At 43.7% G+C, this 22,193-nt stretch overlaps 1 protein-coding gene across 2 annotated transcripts in view; it reads left to right on the forward strand.

Moving 5' to 3' along the window:
• Positions 1-5,363: 5,363 nt before the first annotated feature.
• Positions 5,364-22,193, forward strand: part of gmds (GDP-mannose 4,6-dehydratase) — a 631,321-nt gene continuing 614,491 nt past the window's right edge. Inside the window, exon 1 of one of the 2 annotated variants that reach the window (XM_059945309.1) lies at positions 5,364-5,590. In XM_059945309.1, coding sequence (XP_059801292.1) covers positions 5,480-5,590 — 111 coding nt within the window. In that variant the 5' untranslated portion in view covers positions 5,364-5,479. The remainder of the gene's footprint in view (positions 5,591-22,193) is intronic. The other variant, XM_059945308.1, reaches the window with a different exon arrangement.

Genomic DNA, 22,193 nt, shown 5'->3' on the forward strand with positions numbered 1-22,193 from the left:
GAAGAACAGGCCCCCAATCCTCTGGGTCGCGTTGCCGATGGCCATTGGCGGGCCAGTCATAATACACTCAGCAGAAGATGGTGCTCAGAGAAGCTGTGCCGGAGGGGATGGTCGTTGGCTTGGTCCGCTGCGGTCAGGTTGCTTTCGGTGTGTGCTGCGTCTGTGAGGCTGAGTCGGGTGGTGCTGTGGAAGTCCATAGCGGGGGTATTCCCTTCTGCCACTGGCGTGGGATGGCGAGTCTGTCGGGACCCTGGGGACTTGTGGAAACTGTGTGGTGATTTCTTTTGAACTTATAGTCCTTTAACATCTTTGGACTATTTTTACTGTGCCCATAGTCTGGTTTTTATCAATTATGCTATTGTTTGCTCAGTTGTAATTATGTGGTTTTGTGCAGGTCTTGTAGCTTTAGTTTTTGGTCTTGTTTGTCTGGTGGATTTGGAGCTCCTTTCTGGGGAGTGCGCTAAGATGGTAGCACGATATTAATACGCAGCAGCCTCTCCGGACTCTGGATTGTGGATTGCCAAATGTTATGTGGATTTTCTAGTGTAGTCTGCTTTTGTGATATCATTCTGGAGGAATGTTATCTCATTTTTTAACTGCATTGCATTTGTAGTTTCTAAATTACAATAAACTGGATCTGAATCTGAATCTTTAACCTACACTTCCTAATGAAGAAGACATAGCTGACATGGCCATTACTTTCTGCAGTGCTTAATGATACCTTGAGTTGACTGTAACTATTCCAATTTACATTGTCATTGCAGTTGCAATGACAATCCTTCTTGTCTTTCCAAAAGTGAGTATTAAACAATTTGCACTGTAATTGTTTATCGGCCAGTCTAAAAACTAATGATCCTTTTGTGCTTGATTTAGGAGTTTTGCAAAATTCCAATGTTTTATTAAATCTCTCAGGCGTGGAATATAATCACCAATTCCATCCTCTGGTATCAGATTACATGAACTGAATTTAAGCTTTCAAGTACTTCTGACATGCTTTATTTTTTCCATCAGTTTGTCAAATAAGACACCTACTGCATGGTGCATGGTACCAACATATTACCACAAACAGTACTAAAGTTATTCCCACAAACTCTATGGTCTTCTTTTGTTCAAGAATTACTGTATTTTGCCCTTCAGAATTTTCACCTGTAACTTCAATGCTTCAGATGCTGGAAATGTTGAGCAACTCTCACAAAATTCTGGTAGAACTCAACAGGTCAGGTAGCATCTATAGAAAAGAACAAGCAGTCGATGTTTCAGGCTGAGACCTTCTTCAGGACTGAGAAGGAAGATGGCAGGATAAAAAGGTGGAAAGAGGCAAACTGAAAGTTGATAGGCGAAGCCAGGTGGGTGGAAAAGGTCAAAGGCTGGAGAAGAATCTGATAGGGGAGCAGAGTGGACCATAAGAGAAAACGGAGGAGGAGGGGACCCAGGTGGAAATAATATGCAGGTGAGAAGTAAAAGGTCAGAGTGGAGAATAGAGGAAGGGTGGGGGTGAAAGTTGTTTACCGGAAGGTGAAATCAATACTCATGTCATCAGGTTGGAGGGAACAGGATATAAGGTGTTGCTCCTCCACCCTGAGGGTTACCTCATCTTGGAACATGAGGAGATGCCATGGATGGGCTTTGGAACAGGAATGGGAATTAAAATGTTTGGCCAGCCCAAAGTCCTGCTTGTGCAGATGGTGCAGAGGTGCTTGATGAAGCAGTCCCGCAATTTACAATGGGACTCACCAGTGCAGAAGAGGCCGCATTACGAGCACCAGACACAATAGATGAACCCAGCAGTTTTGCAGGTGAAGTGTTGCCTTACCTGGATGGACAGTCTGGGGCCCTGAATGGAAGCGAGGGAGGAGGGGAATGGACAGGTGTAGCACTTTGGCCATTTGCAGGGATAAGTGCCATGAGGGAGATTAGTGGGGATGGACAGACGGAAAAGAAATGGTGGAGGGAGAGATCCCTGTGGAAAGCAGAAATAGAGGGGAGGGGTGGAAGGTAAGGTTATGTTTAGTGGTAGGATCACTTTGGAGATGACAGAATTTGGGGAGGATACTGTGTCCAGTTCTGGTCGCCTTACTATAGGAAGGATGTGGAAGCATTAGAAAGGGTACAGAGGAGATTTACCAGTATGCTGCCTGGTTTAGAGAATATGGATTATGATCAGAGATTAAGGGAGCTAGGGCTTTACTCTTCGGAGAGAAGGAGGATGAGAGGAGACATGATAAGAGGTGTACAAGATATTAAGAGGAATAGACAGAGTGGACAGCCAGCACCTCTTCCCCAGGGCACCACTGCTCAGTACAAGAGGACATGGCCGAAAGTTAAGGGGGGGGGGGAAGTTCAAGGGGGATATTAGAGGAAGGTTTCTCACTCAGAGAGTGGTTGGTGCGTGGAATGCACTGCCTGAGTCAATGGCGGAGGCAGACACACTAGTGAAGTTTAAGAGACTACTAGACAGGTATATGGAGGAAATTAAGGTGGGGGGTTATATGTGAGGCAGGGGTTGAGAGTCAGCACAACATTGTGGGCTGAAGGGCCTATAATGTGCTGTACTATTCTCTAACATGTTGGATCTGGAGGCTGATAGGTTGGTAGGAAAGGACAAGAGAGGTTCTATCACAATTAAGGTGGAGGGAAGATTGGGTGAGCACAGATGTATGGGGAATGGAAGGAAATGCAGGTGAGGACAGTATAAATGGTAGAGGAAGGGAAACTATTGATACTGCATCAGTGAGACCTGGTGTAAATTGAAGGATCACTTCGTCAAGCACCTCTGCAACATCCCAAACAAGTGGAATTCCCAGTGTCCAAACATTTTAATTGTGATTCCATTCCTGTTGTACCGTGTTGACCCATGATCTTCTCTTGTGCGAGAAGAGGCTACCCTCAGGATGGAGAAGCAACACCTTATATTCCGCCTGGGTATCCTCCAACTTGATGGCTCGGTTTCTCCTTCTGGTAAACAAATTACACCTCTCCCCATTCCTACTCTTACTTTTTCTCACCAGCTTCTTTCTTTCCCCTGGGTTCCCTCCTCCTTCCCTTTCTCCTATGGTCCACTCTCCTCTCCTATCAGCTTCCTTCATCTCCAGCCCTTGACCTTTCCCACCCACTTGGCTTCCCCTATCACCTTCTATCTAGCATCCTGTCTACTCTGCTATCTTCATCCTTTCTTCTCAGTCCTGAAGAACGTTCTTAGCCCGAAATGTCGACTGTTTATTCTTTCAATAGATGCTGCCTGACCGCTTGAATTGCACCGCCATTTTGGATTTCCAGCATCTGCAAATTTTCTCATGTTTACCATCACACCCCCATTTCTGCAATCTGGTCTTTGTCCTATTTCACATTTGCTACATGTTAAAGTTGAGAAATTCATCTATTGGTTTTGCTAAGCTTTCTTTCCTAAGATTCACTAGAGTAACTAGAGCAATATGACATTCCTATTACGTATCTGCTCTTATTACTGACGGAGTATATAGGATTCTTCTTGTACCTCTTCTGAAAATTAATACATAAATTACATAGATTAAAAGCATTGAGGAAACATGTCTTCATTTGTGGCAGTCAAATATCCAATTGTACGAGGGGTGATTGATAAGTTTGTGGCCCAAGGTAGAAGGAGTCTATTTTAGAAAACCTAGCACATCTATTTTTCAACATAGTCCCCTTCTACATTTACACACTTAGTCTGGCAGTCATGGAGCATACAGATCTTGGACCTCTAGAAAGTGTCCACAGATGGGTGATTGATAAATTGGAATTGTAGATGACTGCCTCTACTCGTTTTTCTGTGGGCTGTAAAATGGGAGGATGAGACTAACATAGAGGTTGCAGGCTCTTCCACTGACGGGGCGGGGGTGGATGATTGATTAGTCAGATACCTAGATGGGGAGGTAGTGCCCTTTACATCATTTATGAGGGAGTTCTAGTGTACTACTGCATAGCATTAAGGTTCCCAAATGCTCCACCCCTGCTTTGCCTGACCAAGACCCAGAGTTTCCCCAAGAGTTAGCAAGGGTGTTGCTCTTTTTCAAGGAGGCTTTCAGCACCTTCTTGAATATTTCCTTCTGTTGACCTGATAACCAGTTCCCATAACAGAGTTTGGAACAGCGTAACTGTTGGTGTTCGGTACATGAATGACATGGCTTCTCCTACAGAGCTGATTGAGTGCAATTAGGGTTTCAATGTTGTTTGTGTTGTCCTGTTGTTGGCTGCTTTAGCCTTCTACTGAATTTAAGATTTTGTGGAGAAGTGTTAGTGGTAGCTTCTCTGTTCTTTGAGATGCCTGCTGAAGGTAATCCAACTCTGAGAGGCATAAAGGAGATCTGTAGACCATAAGCTCCACGGTATGTCTGTGGTGCTGATCTTCAAAAATCCATTTCCATGATCAATGAAAGCCCATGCTGATCCATTGAAGATGGCAGTGAATATCATTATCTTTTTCTCGATTGAGAGGTTGTTCCAAAGTTATCGAAATGGACCACATTTTTTAGGGTTTCAGTATGAACCTACGTTATCAAAAGGCAATGTGCTGCAGTGGGGGCCGGTTGGTAGTGGACCTCTGTCTTGCAGATTTTGATTGTTAAGCCCATCCTCTCTTTTATTTCACAATAACGACTGAGAAGTTTTTTTTCTGCAATGCTGCAAACACAGTTACAGAGAGGTTCAGCAGGACTAGGTTATGAAGAATAGTAAGCATGTCTTGAGCAGTTTCCCAAATTTGAAGATTAGATCACTTTCACAGTGGATTTGTTGTAGGTAGGATGCCACCCTATTGATAGCTATTCCTCAGCCTGTAAGGTGCTAAACTCTAAATCTCCCACCCTAACACTCAAAAACTCTGTACTTCTTTCCACTATTACAACATTTCTCAAGACAATTTACCTTTACCATTTGCAATTATTCACATATGGGAACATTTTAAATTAGTTAATCCCAAAGTATTTTAGTCCACAGACTCCAACTAGCCACAAGTGCAGTCCTGATGTTGCTGCATTCACACTGGCATCAAGTCAGGTGTGCATTTTTCCCAAAATATATGGAGGCCCTGTAACATTTCTAAATTTATGTTCTCATTTTTCAAGGAACAAAAATGTCCTCTTTGAAGATGAATCTAGAGGACAAGATCTGCAATTTCTACTTACTCCTTAAATGTCAACTCTGTTTCTCTTTCCACAAATGCTACCTGACCTGCGAAATACTTCCAGGATTTTCTGTCTTCATTTCAGATGTCCGCCAGTTTTCTTTCGATTGACATCCGAGTGCAATGGACGCAGTGGGAACACCTCTGTCCTCTTGATGTCGCTGCAGCTGGAGGACCAGGACTGGCTGCGCAGGCGGCCGGTTGCTAGGGGCGCGGCTGAGTTCAGCCGCTTCCTTCGCTACGCGGAAGTACAACTCGCTTTAGTTCAGAGAGAGAGCGAGCAGAGACGGGGATCTGCAGTCAGCGGCGGGTACTGCTGGGTACACGTTGACAGCGATGGATGGGCTGAAGTGTGCAGCTGCAGGGAGTGGTGACGATGCAGCTGCCTCCCATGGAAGTGCCAATGGAAGGACGAAAGTGGCGATCATCACCGGCATCACTGGGCAGGTACATAATCAGCACATGCCTACATCCTAACTGGAATAAACTGCATTGGCGCCAATGCAGCGTCTACATAAGAATCTCTTTAAGATCATTTAAAAAGTCCCTACTGTGAATTTTGTTTTAATTTGGTCTCTGACCGGAACCTATTTGAAGTATCATGTACTCTCAGCACTTAATTTGAATTTTTAAAAAATCAGGACGTTTAAGGTGATTCTGCTCACCACTCATTGCTCCTCTGTCCAATTAGACAAAGTAAGCTTTGTGAATAAAACTTAAAGTTTCAGGCCATTTACTTACCTGACAGTCGTTTTATTTGTTATGAAAACGGTCAGAAAGCCTTTTGTAATATGTATGCATAAAAATCTGAATTGGGCAAGTTTATTTCTCTCCACCCCACTTCTTTGGGATGATATGTGGTGATGTCTCAGTGTTGTTACTTTACATTACACAACAAGTCCACCTGATCTGATATGTGAGTATATCTTTATTATTATGAATATTGTGTCTGTGTGTTTAACTAACTTTAAAACAATATGAGTCAGGAATTTGGTATGTAAATTGGGCTGTGTGATAAGTAGACCACAGTATTGTCTTTTCTCAATCCAGTTAGCATCTGCATGAGCTACAAACTTACATTAGTGTGGCAATATTGTTAAAATTTGATCTCTTGTTATGCTTTTGAAGTGGAGTTCTACACATACAGTATTTGGCTCAATTAGTGTGTTCAAAGGACAATATGAATTGCAATGTGGTATGTTATTTGCACTTGTAGACTAATACATTTTTCTAATATTTTTACATTGCACACATTAATTTTATCTAGTAGTTTTCATTCACACTTCCAACTATCATTGAAAGCACCAATGAAACATAGAAAATTGATTGTGATATTGCTAACTACTTAGTAAACTTTCAATGATTATCATACTTCTTTGACTTGCATCATACAGAGAGCAATAGCTCATTATGGTGAATGAAAAATACCAGGTAATGTTGGTGGCCAGTGATGCAGCTGCCTCACAACCTCGGGGATATAGGTTCGATCCTGATCTCCAGGGCTGTGTGTGATGTTTCCATGTTCTCCTGGTGTCTGTGTGGATTTCCTCCATATACTGCGGAGGTGCTGATGAAGAGGTTAATTGCCACAGCCAATTGTCTTTAGAAAAAGTGGATGGAGAATTTGGGAGAAGTTGATAGAAATATCAGGAAATAAAATTGGGATTATCAGAGGATTAACAAGGGTTGGTGTATGATTATTGGTGTGGAGATTGGGCTAAAGGGCACATTTCTCTGCTACACCTCAAACCCCCTACAATTCTCCTACTGACACGACTGATCAACAGGCAATACAATAGCCACTGCTCTACACACGTCCTTACACATATGGAGAAAAAAGGATGCTTATGTGAGAATGCTGTTCTTGGACTACAGTTCAGCATTCAACACCATAATTCCCTCCAGGATCCACAAGAAGCTCAGGGACCTCGGCCTTCACCCTGCCTTATGCAGCTCGATCCTGGACTTCTTGACAGATCACCGACAGGTGGTAAGAGTGGGCTCCCTCACCTCAACCCATCTGACTCTCAATACAGAGCCCCTCAGGGCTGGTACTAAGTCCCCTCCTTTACTCCCTGTATACCCATCACTGTGTCACCACCCACTGCCCTAATCTGCTAATTACATTTGCCAATGCCTAATCTCAAACAATAACGCGGTGGCCTACAGGAAAGAAGTCATCTCTCTGACACAGTGGTGTCAAGAAAACAATCTCTCCCTTAGTGTCACAAAAACAAAGGTATTGGCTGTGGATTACAGGAGGAATGGAGACAGGCTAAACCCTATTAACATCAGTGGATCTGGGGTTGAGAGAGTAAACAACCCTAGGACCTCATGTGGTCTGCACACACCAGCTGTGTGGTGAAAAAGGCACAGCAGTGCCTCTTTCACCTCTGATGGTTAAGGACATTTGGTATGGGCCCTCAGACCCTAAGAACTTTCTAAAGGGGCACAATTGGGAGCATCCTAATTGGCTGCATCACTGCCTGGTATGGGTATTGTACCTCCCTTAATCGCGTGATTCTGTAAAAAGTGGTGCGGACAGCCCAGTGCATCTGTAGTTGTGAACTTCCCATCATTCAGGACATCTACAAAGACAAGTGTGGGGAAAAAAAAGGGCCCAAAAGATCATTGGGGACCCGAGTCACCTCAACCACAATCTATTCCACCTGGTACCATCTGGGAAATGGTTCCACAATAGACAATAGGTGCAGGAGTAGGCCATTTGTTCCTTTGAGCTTGCACCACCATTCACTGTGATCATGGCTGATCATCTACAATCAGCACCCATTCCTGCCTTCCCCATATCCCTTGACTCTGCTATGTTTAAGAGCTCTATCTAACTCTTTCTTGAAAATATCCAGAGAATTGGCCTCCACTGCCTTCTGAGGGAGAACATTCCATAGATCCACAACTCTCTGGGTGAAAAAGTTTTTCCTCAACTCTGTTCTAAATGGCCTACCCCTTATTCTTAAACTGTGGCCTCTGGTTCTGGACTCCCCCAACATCGGGAATGTGTTTCCTGCCTCTAGCGTGTCCAATCCCTTAATAATCTTATATGTTTCAATCAGATCCTCTCTCATCCTTCTAAATTCCAGTGTATACAAGCCCAGTCGCTCCAATCTTTCAACATATGACAGTCCTGCCATCCCGGGAATCAACCTCGTGAACCTACGCTGCACTCCTTTAATAGCAAGAATGTCCTTCTTCAAATTTGGAGACCGAAACTGAACACAATACTCCAGCTGTGGTCTCGCCAGGGCCCTGTACAACTGCAGAAGGACCTCTTTGCTCCTATACTCAACTTCCCTTGTTATGAAGGCCAACATGCCATTAACTTTCTTCACTGCCTGCTGTACCTGCATTCTTACTTCCACAGCATAAAAGCCAAGACCAAAAGATTCCAAAACAGCTTCTTCCACCAGATCATCAGACTGATTAACTCATGTTGATTTGAGTGTATTTCTATGTTACATTGGCTGTTCTACTTACTATAAATTACTATGCACATTGCACATTTAGACAGAGATGTAACATAAAGATTTTTACTTTTCATGTATGTGAAGGATGTAAAAAATAAAGTCATTTCAAGTCAATTCAGTTCCGTAGTTGTACAGGTTTCCACTCATTCTCTGAGGATTGTTTTCTATTCAATATATCTATAACTTTATACTGATATATATTAAATAAATTAAAAATGTAAGATTTTGCTGCAGGACATTCCCACTTACCAGTTCCATCTTTGCTATTAATGTCCATCACTGAAGCAAAGAAACTATAAAGTGAATTGCTCCTACCATCTACAAAGTAGGTGCAAAGTTACTTCATAAATTAGCAGTAGAAACAGTTTTTATCTTATAATCTAACATAGGGTTCTGAGCAATAACTGCAGCTGACGATCTTAAATGATTTTCTACTTACTGGTTAAATTGTGGATTGATCTGGAGAACTCTCACACAATTACTTGAAGTTGGTAATAGAAAGAAAATAGTCTTCAGAAATTATGGTGGCAAGTGAGGAGAGAGCATGTCCTGGGTGGTGGGGGTCTGATGACGGATACTACTTTCCCATGACAGCATTTCATGTAAGTGTGATCAATGGTTGGAACGGTTTTACCCATGATGGACAGGGCGATATCCACTTCTTTTTGTAGAATTTTCCACTCAAGCTCATTGATGTTTCCATGCGAGGCACTGATGCAGCCAGTCAATATACTCTTAACCTACATATCTATGAAAGTTTGTCAAAGTTTTAGATGTTATGTCGAATTTCTGCAAACTCTCAAGGATGAAGAGGTGTGTTTTCTTCGTAATTGCACTTGCTTGCTGGTCTCAGGACAGGTCCTCTGAAATAATAACACCTAGAAATGTAAGGTTGCTTACCCTCTCCACCTCTGATTTTCCAATGAGGACTACCTCATTGACCTCTGGTTTCCTTCTCTGTAATCAGTTCCTTGGTCTTGCTGACCTTAAGTGAGAAATTGTTATGATACCATTCAGCTAGATTTTTATTCTCACTCCTATATACTGATTCATCACCATCTTTGATTCGGCCTACAATAGTGGAGTCATCGGCAAACTTGAACATAGCATTGGAGAGCCACACAGTCATAAGTATAAAGTAAATAGTGCAGAGGGCTGAGCACACTTGTGTTGCATGTGTGCTGATGGAGATTGTGGATGAGGTGTTGTTGCCAATCTGAACTGACTGTGATCTACAAGTGAGGAAATTGAGGATCTAATTGCCCATGGAGATAAAGGTGAGGCTAAGGTCTTGGAGCTTATTGATTTGTTTTGAGGGGATGATGGTATTGAATGCTGAGTTGTAGTCAATAAAGAGCATCTTGATGTCTGCATCTTTGCTGTTTAGATGTCCAAGGTTGAGTGAGGAGTCATTGAGATAGTATCTGCTGTGGACTTGTAGCTCCTGTAGATAAATTGGAACAGATTTAAGTCACTTCTCAGGCAGAAGTTAATCTGTTTCATCACCAACTGATCAAAGCGCTTCATCACTGTGGATGTAAGTACTACTTGGTGATAGTCACTGAAGCAGGTCACCATGCTTTTTACGGGCACCGGTATAATTGAAGCCTTCTTGAAGTAGATGGGTACCACACACTGCTGAAGTGTGAGGTTAGAGATCTCAGTGAACACATCAGTCAGTTGATCAGCAAGTATCTACAGTATGGGCCCAGTTGCAGAGGGAGGTCCAGAGGCCCAAGTTTTGGAACTTGTTGAACTCGGGGCCCCAAGATCCCTCTACACATCAACACTGTTAAGGATTGTACTATTAATAGTGTACTTTCTCTTGACATTGGATCTTCCAAAGTGTAGCACTTCACATTAGGCCAGATTAAATTCTATCTACCATATCCTACCCATATCTGCAAGTGATCCATGAGACACTGTATCCTTGCTGTCTTCTACACTTTCTACAACATCATCCATCTTGGTACTAGCCTCTGTCATCTATGGGCAAGCTAATTCTGCATTTAAACGGCTAATTTACCATTGAACCCATACATCTGAATCTTGTGGATAAACTAGCATAAAGGACGTTGTCTATATTGTTTTTACTAAGGTGTTCAACAATATCCGCAGCTCTACTTTCAACAGTCACGTTTCAAACTTTCTTGAAAAGCTCAATCAAGTTAGTAAAACATGTTAGTTAGCATGACATGTCCTGCACACTGCCATGCTAACTCTAATTAGGCTATGATTTTCCAGTTGTTTATAAATTCTGCCTTTAAGAATCCGCTTCAGTTACTTCCCTAGTATTGATTAGAGACTTAACAGTCTATAGTTTCCAGGGTTATCTGTGAATAATGGAACAACATTGATTACTCGCCAATTCTCCAAAACCTCGACTGTGGTTAGAGAGGCCACAAGGATATTGGGGAACGCTCCAGCAATCTCATCTCCTGCCTCCCTCAATATCCTGGGGGTATATCCCGTCAGGTCCTGTCTTCATGTTCTTAAAGAGACCCGATACTACCTTCTTAATCTTGAAATATCCCAGTAAACTAGCACACACCATATTGATCTCTCTCTTGTTGGATAGGGGTGTACAATTATCTTTTTACCTTGTAGTTTAACTTTCTTATGCTTACTTGTATTTTATATAACGTCTATATACATGTAATTGTTCAGTGAATCTTCTGGTAAGTATGGTATTTGTTACTTGTTACATATACCTTTTAGGGTGCATTCTCCAAATATCTTATGAGGTAACTGTAGCCTTCAGGCAGGAGCAGATGTCATCAGGTGGTTCCCAACCTTCACAGTGTGTTTTGACCCTTAATCATGACACTCTCCATTTGGAGGGCCGGCAGTGTTGGCCAAATCACTGCCCATCTGCTCCTGGCTTCCAGCTTTCCTCCTCTCTCCTACTCCAAATCCAACAAGAGGCTTGTTCTGCGTCTCCCCCCATCCTACGAGCTGCTTGTTTTTTGTTTCTTTTGTCTAGGCCCAGAGGTGACAACTGCCATGCTGATTTGGCTGTAAACCTCTGCAGCTGATCTCCACAGGGAACAACCATGCCTGCCATCCCTTGTCTTTGCATTCCTGCACTAAGGGCTGGTACTTAAAGGCTTTTCTCTCATGGGCCTCCTCCCATGGCACCGTCAGCTCAACCAGAATTATTTTCTAGTCTTCGGTTGACCACAATACAATGTCCGGACGAAGGGTTGTGTGCACCACTTCGGGGAGCTGCAGCCTCCTTCCCACATCGATCCTCATCTCCCAGGACCTGGCCGTTAGCAGCAGATTTGGCTTTGGTTGTTTGGTTATGAAAGGCCTAGCTCTCTCTTTGATGAAGGTGATGGCTTTCCTTCAAATCTGTGCCAGCCGTCCTCTTCTTGCATCTGTCTCGCTCCAGTGTGTCAGCAAGAGCCATCAGCACCTTATCATGGTGCCACCTATACCGCCCTTGAATTAGAGCTGTTTTGCACCTGGACAGTATATCAGCCAGTGTCCCCTTTTGACCACTGATGCACCATCAATAACTCACACTGAGACGTAAGGCGAGATATCGGCTTTTATTGACTGGAAGAAGGAACCAGGAGTGAGTGTCCATCATACTATGTCCTGGAGACTGAGGCCGAGCGTCAGGCCTCAGATCGCCTTTATACAGGGGCCTGTGGGAGGAGCCACAGGAGCAGTCAGAAGGGGGCGTGTCCAGACAGGCACATAGTTCACCACAACCACAGAGCTTACAGCTCAGGTCCTCTCTCATCCCCCACATGTATAGATGTAATGGCGAAGGAAGGGTGTCATACATGGATCATAAGAGGAAGGAAATATGGAAGGACTCCAGTCTCCATAACTCTGCCCATGAGATCTTGCACTTGCGCAGATCCCATTTTGTCCAGGCACCCTGGGACACTTGTTCCACTGTTGCCTGTGTATTTTTCTAGAAACTTCTAAAATGAAATTAAAAATAAATCTTCAAGACCTTGGCCTCAATACTTCCTTGTGCAATTGGACCCTCAATCTTGTCACTTGCAGACTCCAGTCAGTTGAAATTGACAACAGCATCTCCTCCACAATCTCCATCAGCACGGGTGGCCCAAAAGCTGTGTGCTTAGCCCCCTGCTCTACTCACTTGATACTTATGACTGCAAGGACTGCTGCAGTCTGTTTGAGTGATGTTGGAGCTGCACGTACTTAGACAGTTCCATAATGCCTTTCAAGATTTTTTATTGTCATTTCCAGTGCACAAGTGTTTTCAATTCTTAATTGAGGTAGAGTGTGGAGTATGCTCTTGCAGCCCTTTGAGGGGCATTGCTCAGCGACTCTCTGTTTAACCCTGGCCTAATCATGGGACAATTTACAATGGCCAATTAACCGACCAACCTGTATATATTTGCACTGTGGCAGGGAATTGGAGGAATCCCAATCAGTTACGTGAAGAATGTAAAAACACCTTACTGCTGCTGTCGGAATAGAACATGGATCACTGGTTATGCTACAATAATTGTTACTCTAGTTGAGATAAAGAACAGAACAATAAAAAAAAACAACACATATATATGCATAAGATAGCTTTTACATTGATAGTATGTACATAACATGATGCTAGATATAGCAGGTGACTGTCAGGTCTGATAAAGTAGTGGTGGTGTGGGGTGTTGTAGGGTGGGTTAGTGGGTGGAGGTGTTGATTAACCTTACTACTTGGGGGAAATAACTGTTATTAAGTTTGCTTGTCCTGGAATGGATGCTACATAGCCTCTTCCTCGATGGGAGTGAGGCAACCAGTACATGGACACGGTGAGTGGTATTGTTCATGATGTTACTGGCCTTTTTCTGGTACCTTATTGTAGATATGTCCTTGATGGTGGGAAGACTGATGCTAGTGTTAGGTTGCACTTTGATAATTGGGAGCCATAATATTTATGTCCCTGCTCAGTAAAGGCTTAGCAGAATATGGATTATGTCATTGACTATCGAGGTCAAAGTCCAAAGTAAATTTATTATCAAATTACATATGTTACCATTTACAACCCTGAGATTCATTTTCTTGAGGGCATACTCAATAAATTCAGAACAGAATGAAAACCACAAGTAGAATCAATTAAATACCAACTTTGGCATTCAACCAGTGTTGAAAAAGACAACAAACTTGGAAATACAAAAAGAAAGAAATCCTAATAAATATCAAGAACATGAGATGAAGAGTCCTTGCATAGGCTGTGGGAACATTTCAATGAGGAGGCAAGTGAAGTTATCGACTTTGGTTCAAGAGCCTGATGATGCTTCCTGAACCTGGTGTTGTGAGCTCTGAAGCTCCTGTACCACCTTCCTGATGGCAGCAGTGAGGAGAGAGCATAAGCTGGGTGGTAGGGGGTTCCTTATGATGGATACTGCTTTCCTGTGACAATGTTTCGTGTAAGTGTGCTTAATGGTGGGGATGGTTACCCATGATAGACTGGACTGTATCCACTACATTTTGTAGGATTTTCCATCCAAGGGCATTGGTATTTCCATTCCAAGCTGTGATGCAGCCAGTCAATATACTGTCCACCACACATATATAGAAGTTAGTTAAAGTTTTAGATGTCATGCCGAATCTTTCCAAACTCCTAAAGAAGTATTATTTCTTTATAATTGCACTTGTGTTCTGGGCCCAGGACAGTTCCTCTGAAATGATAACACCAAGGAATTTAATATTGCTGACCCCTTACCACCTGTGAACCCCTGTTGAGGACAATCTCATGGACCTCTGGTTTCCTCTTCCTGAAGTCAATAATCAGCTTCTCGGTCTTGCTGACATTGAATAAGAGGTTGTTGCTGCGGCACCATTCAGCTGGATTTTCAGTGTTCCTCCTATATGCTAATATGTCACACCTTTCATTTGGCCTGCAACAGTGGTATCAGGAAACTTAAATATAGTATTGGAGCTGTTCTTAGTCACACAGTCATAAGTGTAAAGCAAATAGACTAGAGGGCTAGGCACACAGCCCTGTGGTGCACCTGTCCAGCTGGGGATCGTGGAGGAGATGTTGTTGCCAATCCAAACTGATTGTGGTCTGCAAGTGAGGAAATAGTCTCACTTGAAAGTGAGAAAAGTAAAAGTGCAGGGATTAGTCTCTTGTGCTGCTAATAGTCAATGCCTGTTGTTTTTATGGCACCAATTAAATATGCAATAAATCAGCCCATTTCTGAATATTACCTATGTCTTGCTACATGCAGCATGGGTTGGTTCACTTTTGGATGGATAATGGAATTGAATATGTTGCAGTTACCTTTATCACTACTGGTCTTATGAAAGTAAGGTCATTCTTGAAACAGCTGAAGACATGCAACAGTTCAGGCAACTTGTCAGCAGTTTAGCTGATAGGTGACATCTTGCAATCCCTTTGCACATCCACAGCAATCATGGTAGCATGCTGATGGTATGTTACAGAATTCTGTGCTTCTATTCAGCTTATCATACACTGCAATGGGAGTTGAAGTTGTAACAGCAGATACTTTAGGATGACTGTGTTCACAAGTGGAATTACTGCCACCTCATCTAAGTTCAAAATACACTTATTATCAAAGTATGTACACTATACTGCACCAAAGAGGACAAATACAACTGTGTTGCTCCAAAGAGTGCTATATGAGGTCATTTCTTACCCTTGGCCATTAGGCTCTGTAATGAGCCAACCTGTGGCCAGGGAAGTGCTGACCCCCTCCTATTAGACTGTTTGAGGTAATTTAATTTTAATTTTTTTCTTTCTTCTGATATTTGTAAATCTGTGCACTTGTAATGCTACTGTGACACTAATTTCCTTTGGGATCAATAAAGTATCTGTCTGTCTATATTCAGGCCCTTATAGGTAACCAAAAAATAAACAAACACAATAGAACCCATTCAAAAAGACTCTCAAACACTTGATGTGCAAAAATAAACACATTGTGCAAAGAATAGACAATAAGCAGATAACATGCGGTACTAAAGTTAATGAAATTGAGTTCATAGCCATGAAGTCGGTCAACACTGCAGCTGGTCCAGGCACCCATCAGCTGCAAGCCACAGCCTCAGTTCACAGCACAGAGACAGGTAACTCTTACTGAGCACCAAGCTGAACACCGGCCTGTCTCTCGTTCCAGTCCTGACATCCTGACTTTTATCAATCTGGCCAGAGCTTAAATCGGCCAAACCTCAGGCTGTTCTTCACTTCCGGACCCAGGCACTGCCACTTCAATATGCTTTCTGGCCCGGGCACCACAGCCCTAATGGCCCATAACTGGCCTTTCCCATCTGGGCTGGCGATTAAATTGGTCAAATATCAGCTAGTTCCTTGCTCTGGAGCCCAGGCCCCACTGCCTCACCTCGGATCTGCTGCTTTGAATTGGCTCCAAGCCAGCTCCAGCAATGGCCAAGTCCGTACGCGCCATCCTGCAACTGCCCTGCACCTTTAAGACTTCACTTTATACTGCAAAAATGCCAGGTTATATAGGTGGTTCAAATGTTCATCTCTGAAAGGCTATTGATTACAGTGATCTTTCTCTGGAAAAGTGTGATTAATAGAGTGGTTAGTAGTTTTGTTTGCTGCCAGCAAGGCTTTGTGTGCTCATCAGTGCCATCTTAAGCTGGAAGGTAGCACAGCTGGCCTACAACTCTGCCAAGTTGTTATTGGTTTCTGCCAAGTATGCAGGCTTTCTATCCTGTCTACTAATGTATTAACACTTCATGGTGTTTCTTTATTGTCATGTTCTGCTGTCTGCTCTTTTAAAATGATCACCAAATCCTCTGTAATAAAGCTTATATTTGTCATTCCCTCTCAGGTTTGCATCTGTGCCTTCACTCTCACCCCTGAGCCTACAGACATACATGACTGGTGACTTGCGATATACAAATCTTGCTTTTACGCGATCCTATAAATTACAGTGAATCGGAATCAAAGATTCAAAGTAAATTTATTATCAAAGTATGTATCTAGATTTGAGGCTTTAACTCGAGAGATTTTGGCAGTTGGACTGAGCAATCGAGTCAATCAAGATTTGAATAGCTCAGCAGAAAGCCATTGATTAGACAATCAAGATTTGAATAGCTCAGACTCAGCAGAAAGCAGCTGATTGGGCAATCAAGGTCAGGTGACCAAGCAGTTTGAAAAGCTCAAACAAATAAATAGAGGGTTACCTCAAAAGGAGCGGCCTGTGGAAAGTGGCCAGTGAAGGAGTGGAGATTTGAGGCTGTGATGAGAAGAGGCGGAGTACAAGCCTGCTTCCAGTTAGTCTTTACAATGCCTCCTGAGACAGTGATGTGCCTCTCCTGTGAGATGTGGCAGTCTTGGGGAAACTCTCCTCTCCCGTAGAGTCACATCTGCCAGAAGTGCTTGCGGCTGGGCGATCTGGAAGACTGTGTGAGGAATCTGGAGCAGCAGCTGGATGACCTTCGACTCATAAGGGAGAATGAGGCAGTCATAGATGAGAGCTACAGGGAGGTAGTCACACCTAGGCTGCCGGAAGCAGGTCAAGGGGGGGAAAGCGAAGGAGAGTAGACAGGTAGTGCAGAGCACCCCTGCAGCCATTCCCCTGAATAATAAGTTTACCGTCCTGAGTGCTGTTGGTGAGGATGACCAACCAGGTTTCAGCCACGGTGGCAGGACCTCTAGCACTGAGTCTGACCCTGTGTTACAGAAGATTGGGACGGAGAAGAGGAGAGCTGTCATCATTGGAGACTCTATAGTCAGGGGAGCAGACAGGAGATTTTGTGGATGTGAGAAGGAAACCCGTATGGTTTGTTGCCTCCTGGATGCCAGGGCCCGGGATGTCTCTGACTGGGTGCATGACATCCTGCTACAAGGGGGAAAGCAACCAGAAGTCGTGATACATTTTGGGACCAACGACATAGGCAGGAAGAGGGTTGAGGTCTTGAAGTGTGAGTTTCGGGAACTAGGCAGAAGGCTGAAGAACAGGACCTCAAGGGTGGCGTTCTCAGGATTGCTGCCAGTGTTACGTGATAGTAATGCTAAGAATTGGAGGAGGTGGCAGTTGAATGCGTGGCTGGGGAGTTGGTGCAGGGGGCAGGGTTTTAGATTTTTGGACCATTGGGATCGCTTCTGGGGAAGGTGGGATCTGTACAGATTGGATGGGTTGCACCTGAACTCGAGGGGGAGCAATAGCCTTGCTGGTAGGTTTGCTAGCATGGTTCGGGAGGGTTTAAACTAATTTGCAAGGGGGATGGGACCCGGAACGATAGAGCAGTGAAATAAGTGCTTGGAGTAAAGCCAGATCCAATAAATAGAGAGGCTTTGAGGAAAGAGCAGCAGAATAAAGGGTGTAAAGGTAGTAAGGTAGAAGGGCTAAAGTGCGTGTACTTCAATGCAAGAAGCATCAGGAACAAAGGTGATGAACTGAGAGCTTGGATACATACATACATGGAATTATGATGTAGTGGCCATTACGGAGACTTGGCTGGCACCAGGGCAGGAATGGATTCTCAATATTCCTGGATTTCAGTGCTTTAAAAGGGATGGGGGGGGGGAAGGGGAGGAGGGGTGGCATTACTGGTCAGGGATACTATTACAGCTGCAGAAAGGGTGGGTAATGTAGCAGGGTCCTCTTTTGAGTCAGTATAGGTGAAAGTCAGGAACAGGAAGGGAGCAGATACTCTACTGGGGGTATTCTATAGGCCCCCCTGGTGGCAGCAGAGATACTGAGCAGATTGGGAGGCAGATTTTGGAAAGGTCCAAAAATAACAGGGTTGTAATCATGGGTGACTTTAACTTCCCTAATATTGATTGGCACTTGATTAGTTCCAAGGATTTAGATGGAGCAGAGTTTGTTAAGTGTGTCCAGTATGGATTCCTGTCACAGTATGTTGACAGGCCGACTAGGGGGAATGCCATACTAGATCTAGTATTAGGTAATGAACTGGGTCAGGTCACAGATCTGTCAGTGGGTGAGCATCTGGGGGACAGTGATCACCGCTCCCTGACCTTTAGCATTATCATGGAAAAGGATAGAATCAGAGAGGACAGGAAAATTTTTAATTGGGGAAGGGCAAATTATGAGGCTATAAGGCTAGAATTTGCAGGTGTGAATTGGATGATGTTTTTGCAGGGAAATGTACTATGGACATGTGGTTGATGTTTAGGGATCTCTTGCAGAATGTTGGGGTTAAATTTGTCCCGGTGAGGAAGATAAAGAATGGTAGGGTGAAGGAACCATGGGTGACAGTGAAGTGGAAAATCTAGTCAGGTGGAAGAAGGCAGCATACACGAGGTTTAGGAAGCAAGGATCAGATGGGTCTATTGAGGAATATAGGGTAACAAGAAGGGAGCTTAAGAAGGGGCTGAGAAAAGCAAGAAGGGGGCATGAGAAGGCCTTGGCGAGTAGGGTAAAGGAAATCCCCAAGGCATTCTTCAATTATGTGAAGAACAAAAGGATGACAGGAGTGAAGGTAGGACCAATTAGAGATAAAAGTGGGAAGATGTGCCTGGAGGCTGTGGAAGTGAGTGAGGTCCTTAATGAATACTTCTCTTTGGTATTCACCACTGAGAGGGAACTTGATGATGGTGAGGCAATATGAGTGAGGTTGATGTTCTAGAGCATGTTAATATTAAGGGAGAGAAGGTGTTTGAGTTGTTAAAATACATTAGGATGGATAAGTCCCCGGGGCCTGACGGAATATTCCCCAGGCTGCTCCACGGGGCAATGGAAGTGATTGCTGAACCTCTGGCTAGGATCTTTATGTCCTCGTTGTCCATGGGAATGGTACCGGAGGATTGGAGGGAGGCGAATGTTGTCCCCTTGTTCAAAAAAGGTAGTAGGGATAGTCCAGGTAATTATAGACCAGTGAGCCTTACGTCTGTGGTGGGAAAACTGTTGGAAAAGATTCGTAGAGATCGGATTTATGGGCATTTAGAGAATCATGGTCTGATCAGGGACAGTCAGCATGGCTTTGTGAAGGGCAGATCGTGCCTAACAAGCCTGATAGAGTTCTTTGAGGAGGTGACCAGGCATATAGATGAAGGTAGTGCAGTGGATGTGATCTACATGGATCTTAGTAAGGCATTTGACAAGGTTCCACATGGTAGGCTTATTCAGAAAGTCACAAGGCATGGGATCCAGGGAAGTTTGGCCAGGTGGATTCAGAATTGGCTTGCCTGCAGAAAGCAGAGGGTCGTGGTGGAGGGAGTACATTCAGATTGGAGGGTTGTGACTAGTGGTGTCCCACAAGGATCTGTTTTGGGACCTGTACTTTTTGTGATTTTTATTAATGACCTGGATGTGGGGGTAGAAGGGTGGGTTGGCAAGTTCGCAGACGACACAAAGGTTGGTGGTGTAGATAGTGTAGAAGATTGTCAAAGATTGCAGAGAGACATTGATAGGATGCAGAAGTAGGCTGAGAAGTGGCAGATGGAGTTCAACTGAGAGGAGTGTGAGGTTGTACACTTTGGAAGGACAAACTCCAAGGCAGAGTACAAAGTAAATGGCAGGATACTTGGTAGTGTGGAGGTGCAGAGGGATCTGGGGGTACAAGTCCACAGATCCCTGAAAGTTGCCTCACAGGTAGATAGGGTAGTTAAGAAAGCTTATGGAGTGTTAGCTTTCATAATTTGAGGGATAGAGTTTAAGAGTCACGATGTAATGATGCAGCTGTACAAAACTCTAGTTAGGCCACACTTGGAGTACTGTGTCCAGTTCTGGTCGTCTCACCATAGGAAGGATGTGGAAGCATTGGACAGAGGAGATTTACCAGGATGCTGCCTGGTTTAGAGAGTATGGATTATGATCAGAGATTAAGGGAGCTAGGGCTTTACTCTTTGGAGAGAAGGAGGATGAGAGGAGACATGATAGAGGTGTACAAGATATTAAGAGGAATAGACAGAGTGGACAGCCAGCGCCTCTCCCCCAGGGCACCACTGCTCAGTACAAGAGGACATGGCTTTAAGTTAAGGGGAGGGAAGTTCAAGGGGGATATTAGAGGAAGGTTTTTCACTCAGAGAGTGGTTGGTGCGTGGAATGCACTGCCTGAGTCAGTGGTGGAGGCAGATACACTAGTGAAGTTTAAGAGACTACTAGACAGGTATATGGAGGAATTTAAGGTGGGGGGTTATATGGGAGGCAGGGTTTGAAGGTCGGTACAACATTGTGGGCCGAAGGGCCTGTAATGCGCTCTACTGTTCTATGTTCTATAATACAACTCTGAAATTCATCTTCCTGTAGTCATGCACGAAACATAGAAACACTACGGAACCCGTTCAGAGAAAACTTCAAACACCCAGTATGCGGGGGGGAAGAACATAAAAAGCAAGCGAACAACACATAGAGTATCAAACATCAAACCAGGAATCCGGGAGTATTCAGTTTAGTTCAGTTCAGCGCAGCATGCCTCAGAACCAGTCTTCGCCAAATCACCTGAGTCCTCGCTGATCGCCCTATCAAACCACTCAAAACAGCTAAAAAAGAGTAAACAGAATCTAAAAACACATGCAATGTGAACCTCAAAATCCCCAAACTGAGCCCACAGTCTATCAATAATTACAAGGTGGAACCTAAGACACCTGTGCTTTCCTCTGATAGCAGCCAGCAAGAAGGAGAAGACCAGTCAAACACAGATAGACGGTGCTGAACACCCACCTGCCCTCTGTTCTCATCTTTGTCAACTTCAGCCCTGCTTGATGCCTCAGCTGGAGAAAAAGAATAGAGTCTATCATGGGATTACACCCCGCTTCCAGGCCACACACTCTGCTCCCGAACTCACTGAAATCCCTCGGAGACGGCATAGCAGTATATTGCTCAGTTGGCCCAAAAACACCATCAAAATTTAAATTATAGGTTCCAATTGCATGCAGCTTAGTAGCTGAAGCATATTCAAAATAAGAATAAATAAAAGAACTAGTTTCAAAATCAGAATCAGGTTTAGTATTTCTGACATATGTTGTGAAATACATTGTTTTGTGGCAGCAGTGGATCGCACTACATTAAAAACTATAAATTACAATAAAGAAATTTTTTTTAAAGTAAGTAATGCTAATAGGGAACTAAAAAGGAAAAAAAATATTGAGGTAGTTTACATGGGTTTATTGTCCATTCAGAAATTTGATGGCAGAGGGGAAGAAGCTGTTCCTAAAATATTGAATGTGTGTCTTAAGGCTCCTGCACCTCTTCCTTGATGGTAGCAATGAAAAGAGGGCCTGCCCTGGGTGAAAGGGATGCCACCTTTTTGAGGGATCTCCTTTTGACGGTGTCCTCGATGCTGGCTGAGTTTGCAACTTTTACAGATTTTTTTCTATTCCTGTGCCCCTTCATACCAGATAGCGATACAATCAGTTAGAATGCCTTCCACGGTATGTCTTTAGAAATCAGAGAGTCTTTGGTGACATATCAGTTCTCCTTAGATTCCCAATGTAATATAGCTGCTGTCATGCCTTCTATGTAATTGCATCACTATGTTGGGCCCAAGATAGGTCTTCAGAGGTGTTGATGCTCAGGAACTCGAAACTGCTTACTGTTTCCACTTCTGATCCCTTGATGAGGACTGGTGCATGTTCCTTGACTTCCCCTGCCTGAAGTCTGAAATCAATTCCTTGGTCTTACTGCTGTTGAGTG

This window comes from Hypanus sabinus, chromosome 20 (assembly GCF_030144855.1).
Source record: "Hypanus sabinus isolate sHypSab1 chromosome 20, sHypSab1.hap1, whole genome shotgun sequence".
Taxonomy (NCBI): domain Eukaryota; kingdom Metazoa; phylum Chordata; class Chondrichthyes; order Myliobatiformes; family Dasyatidae; genus Hypanus; species Hypanus sabinus.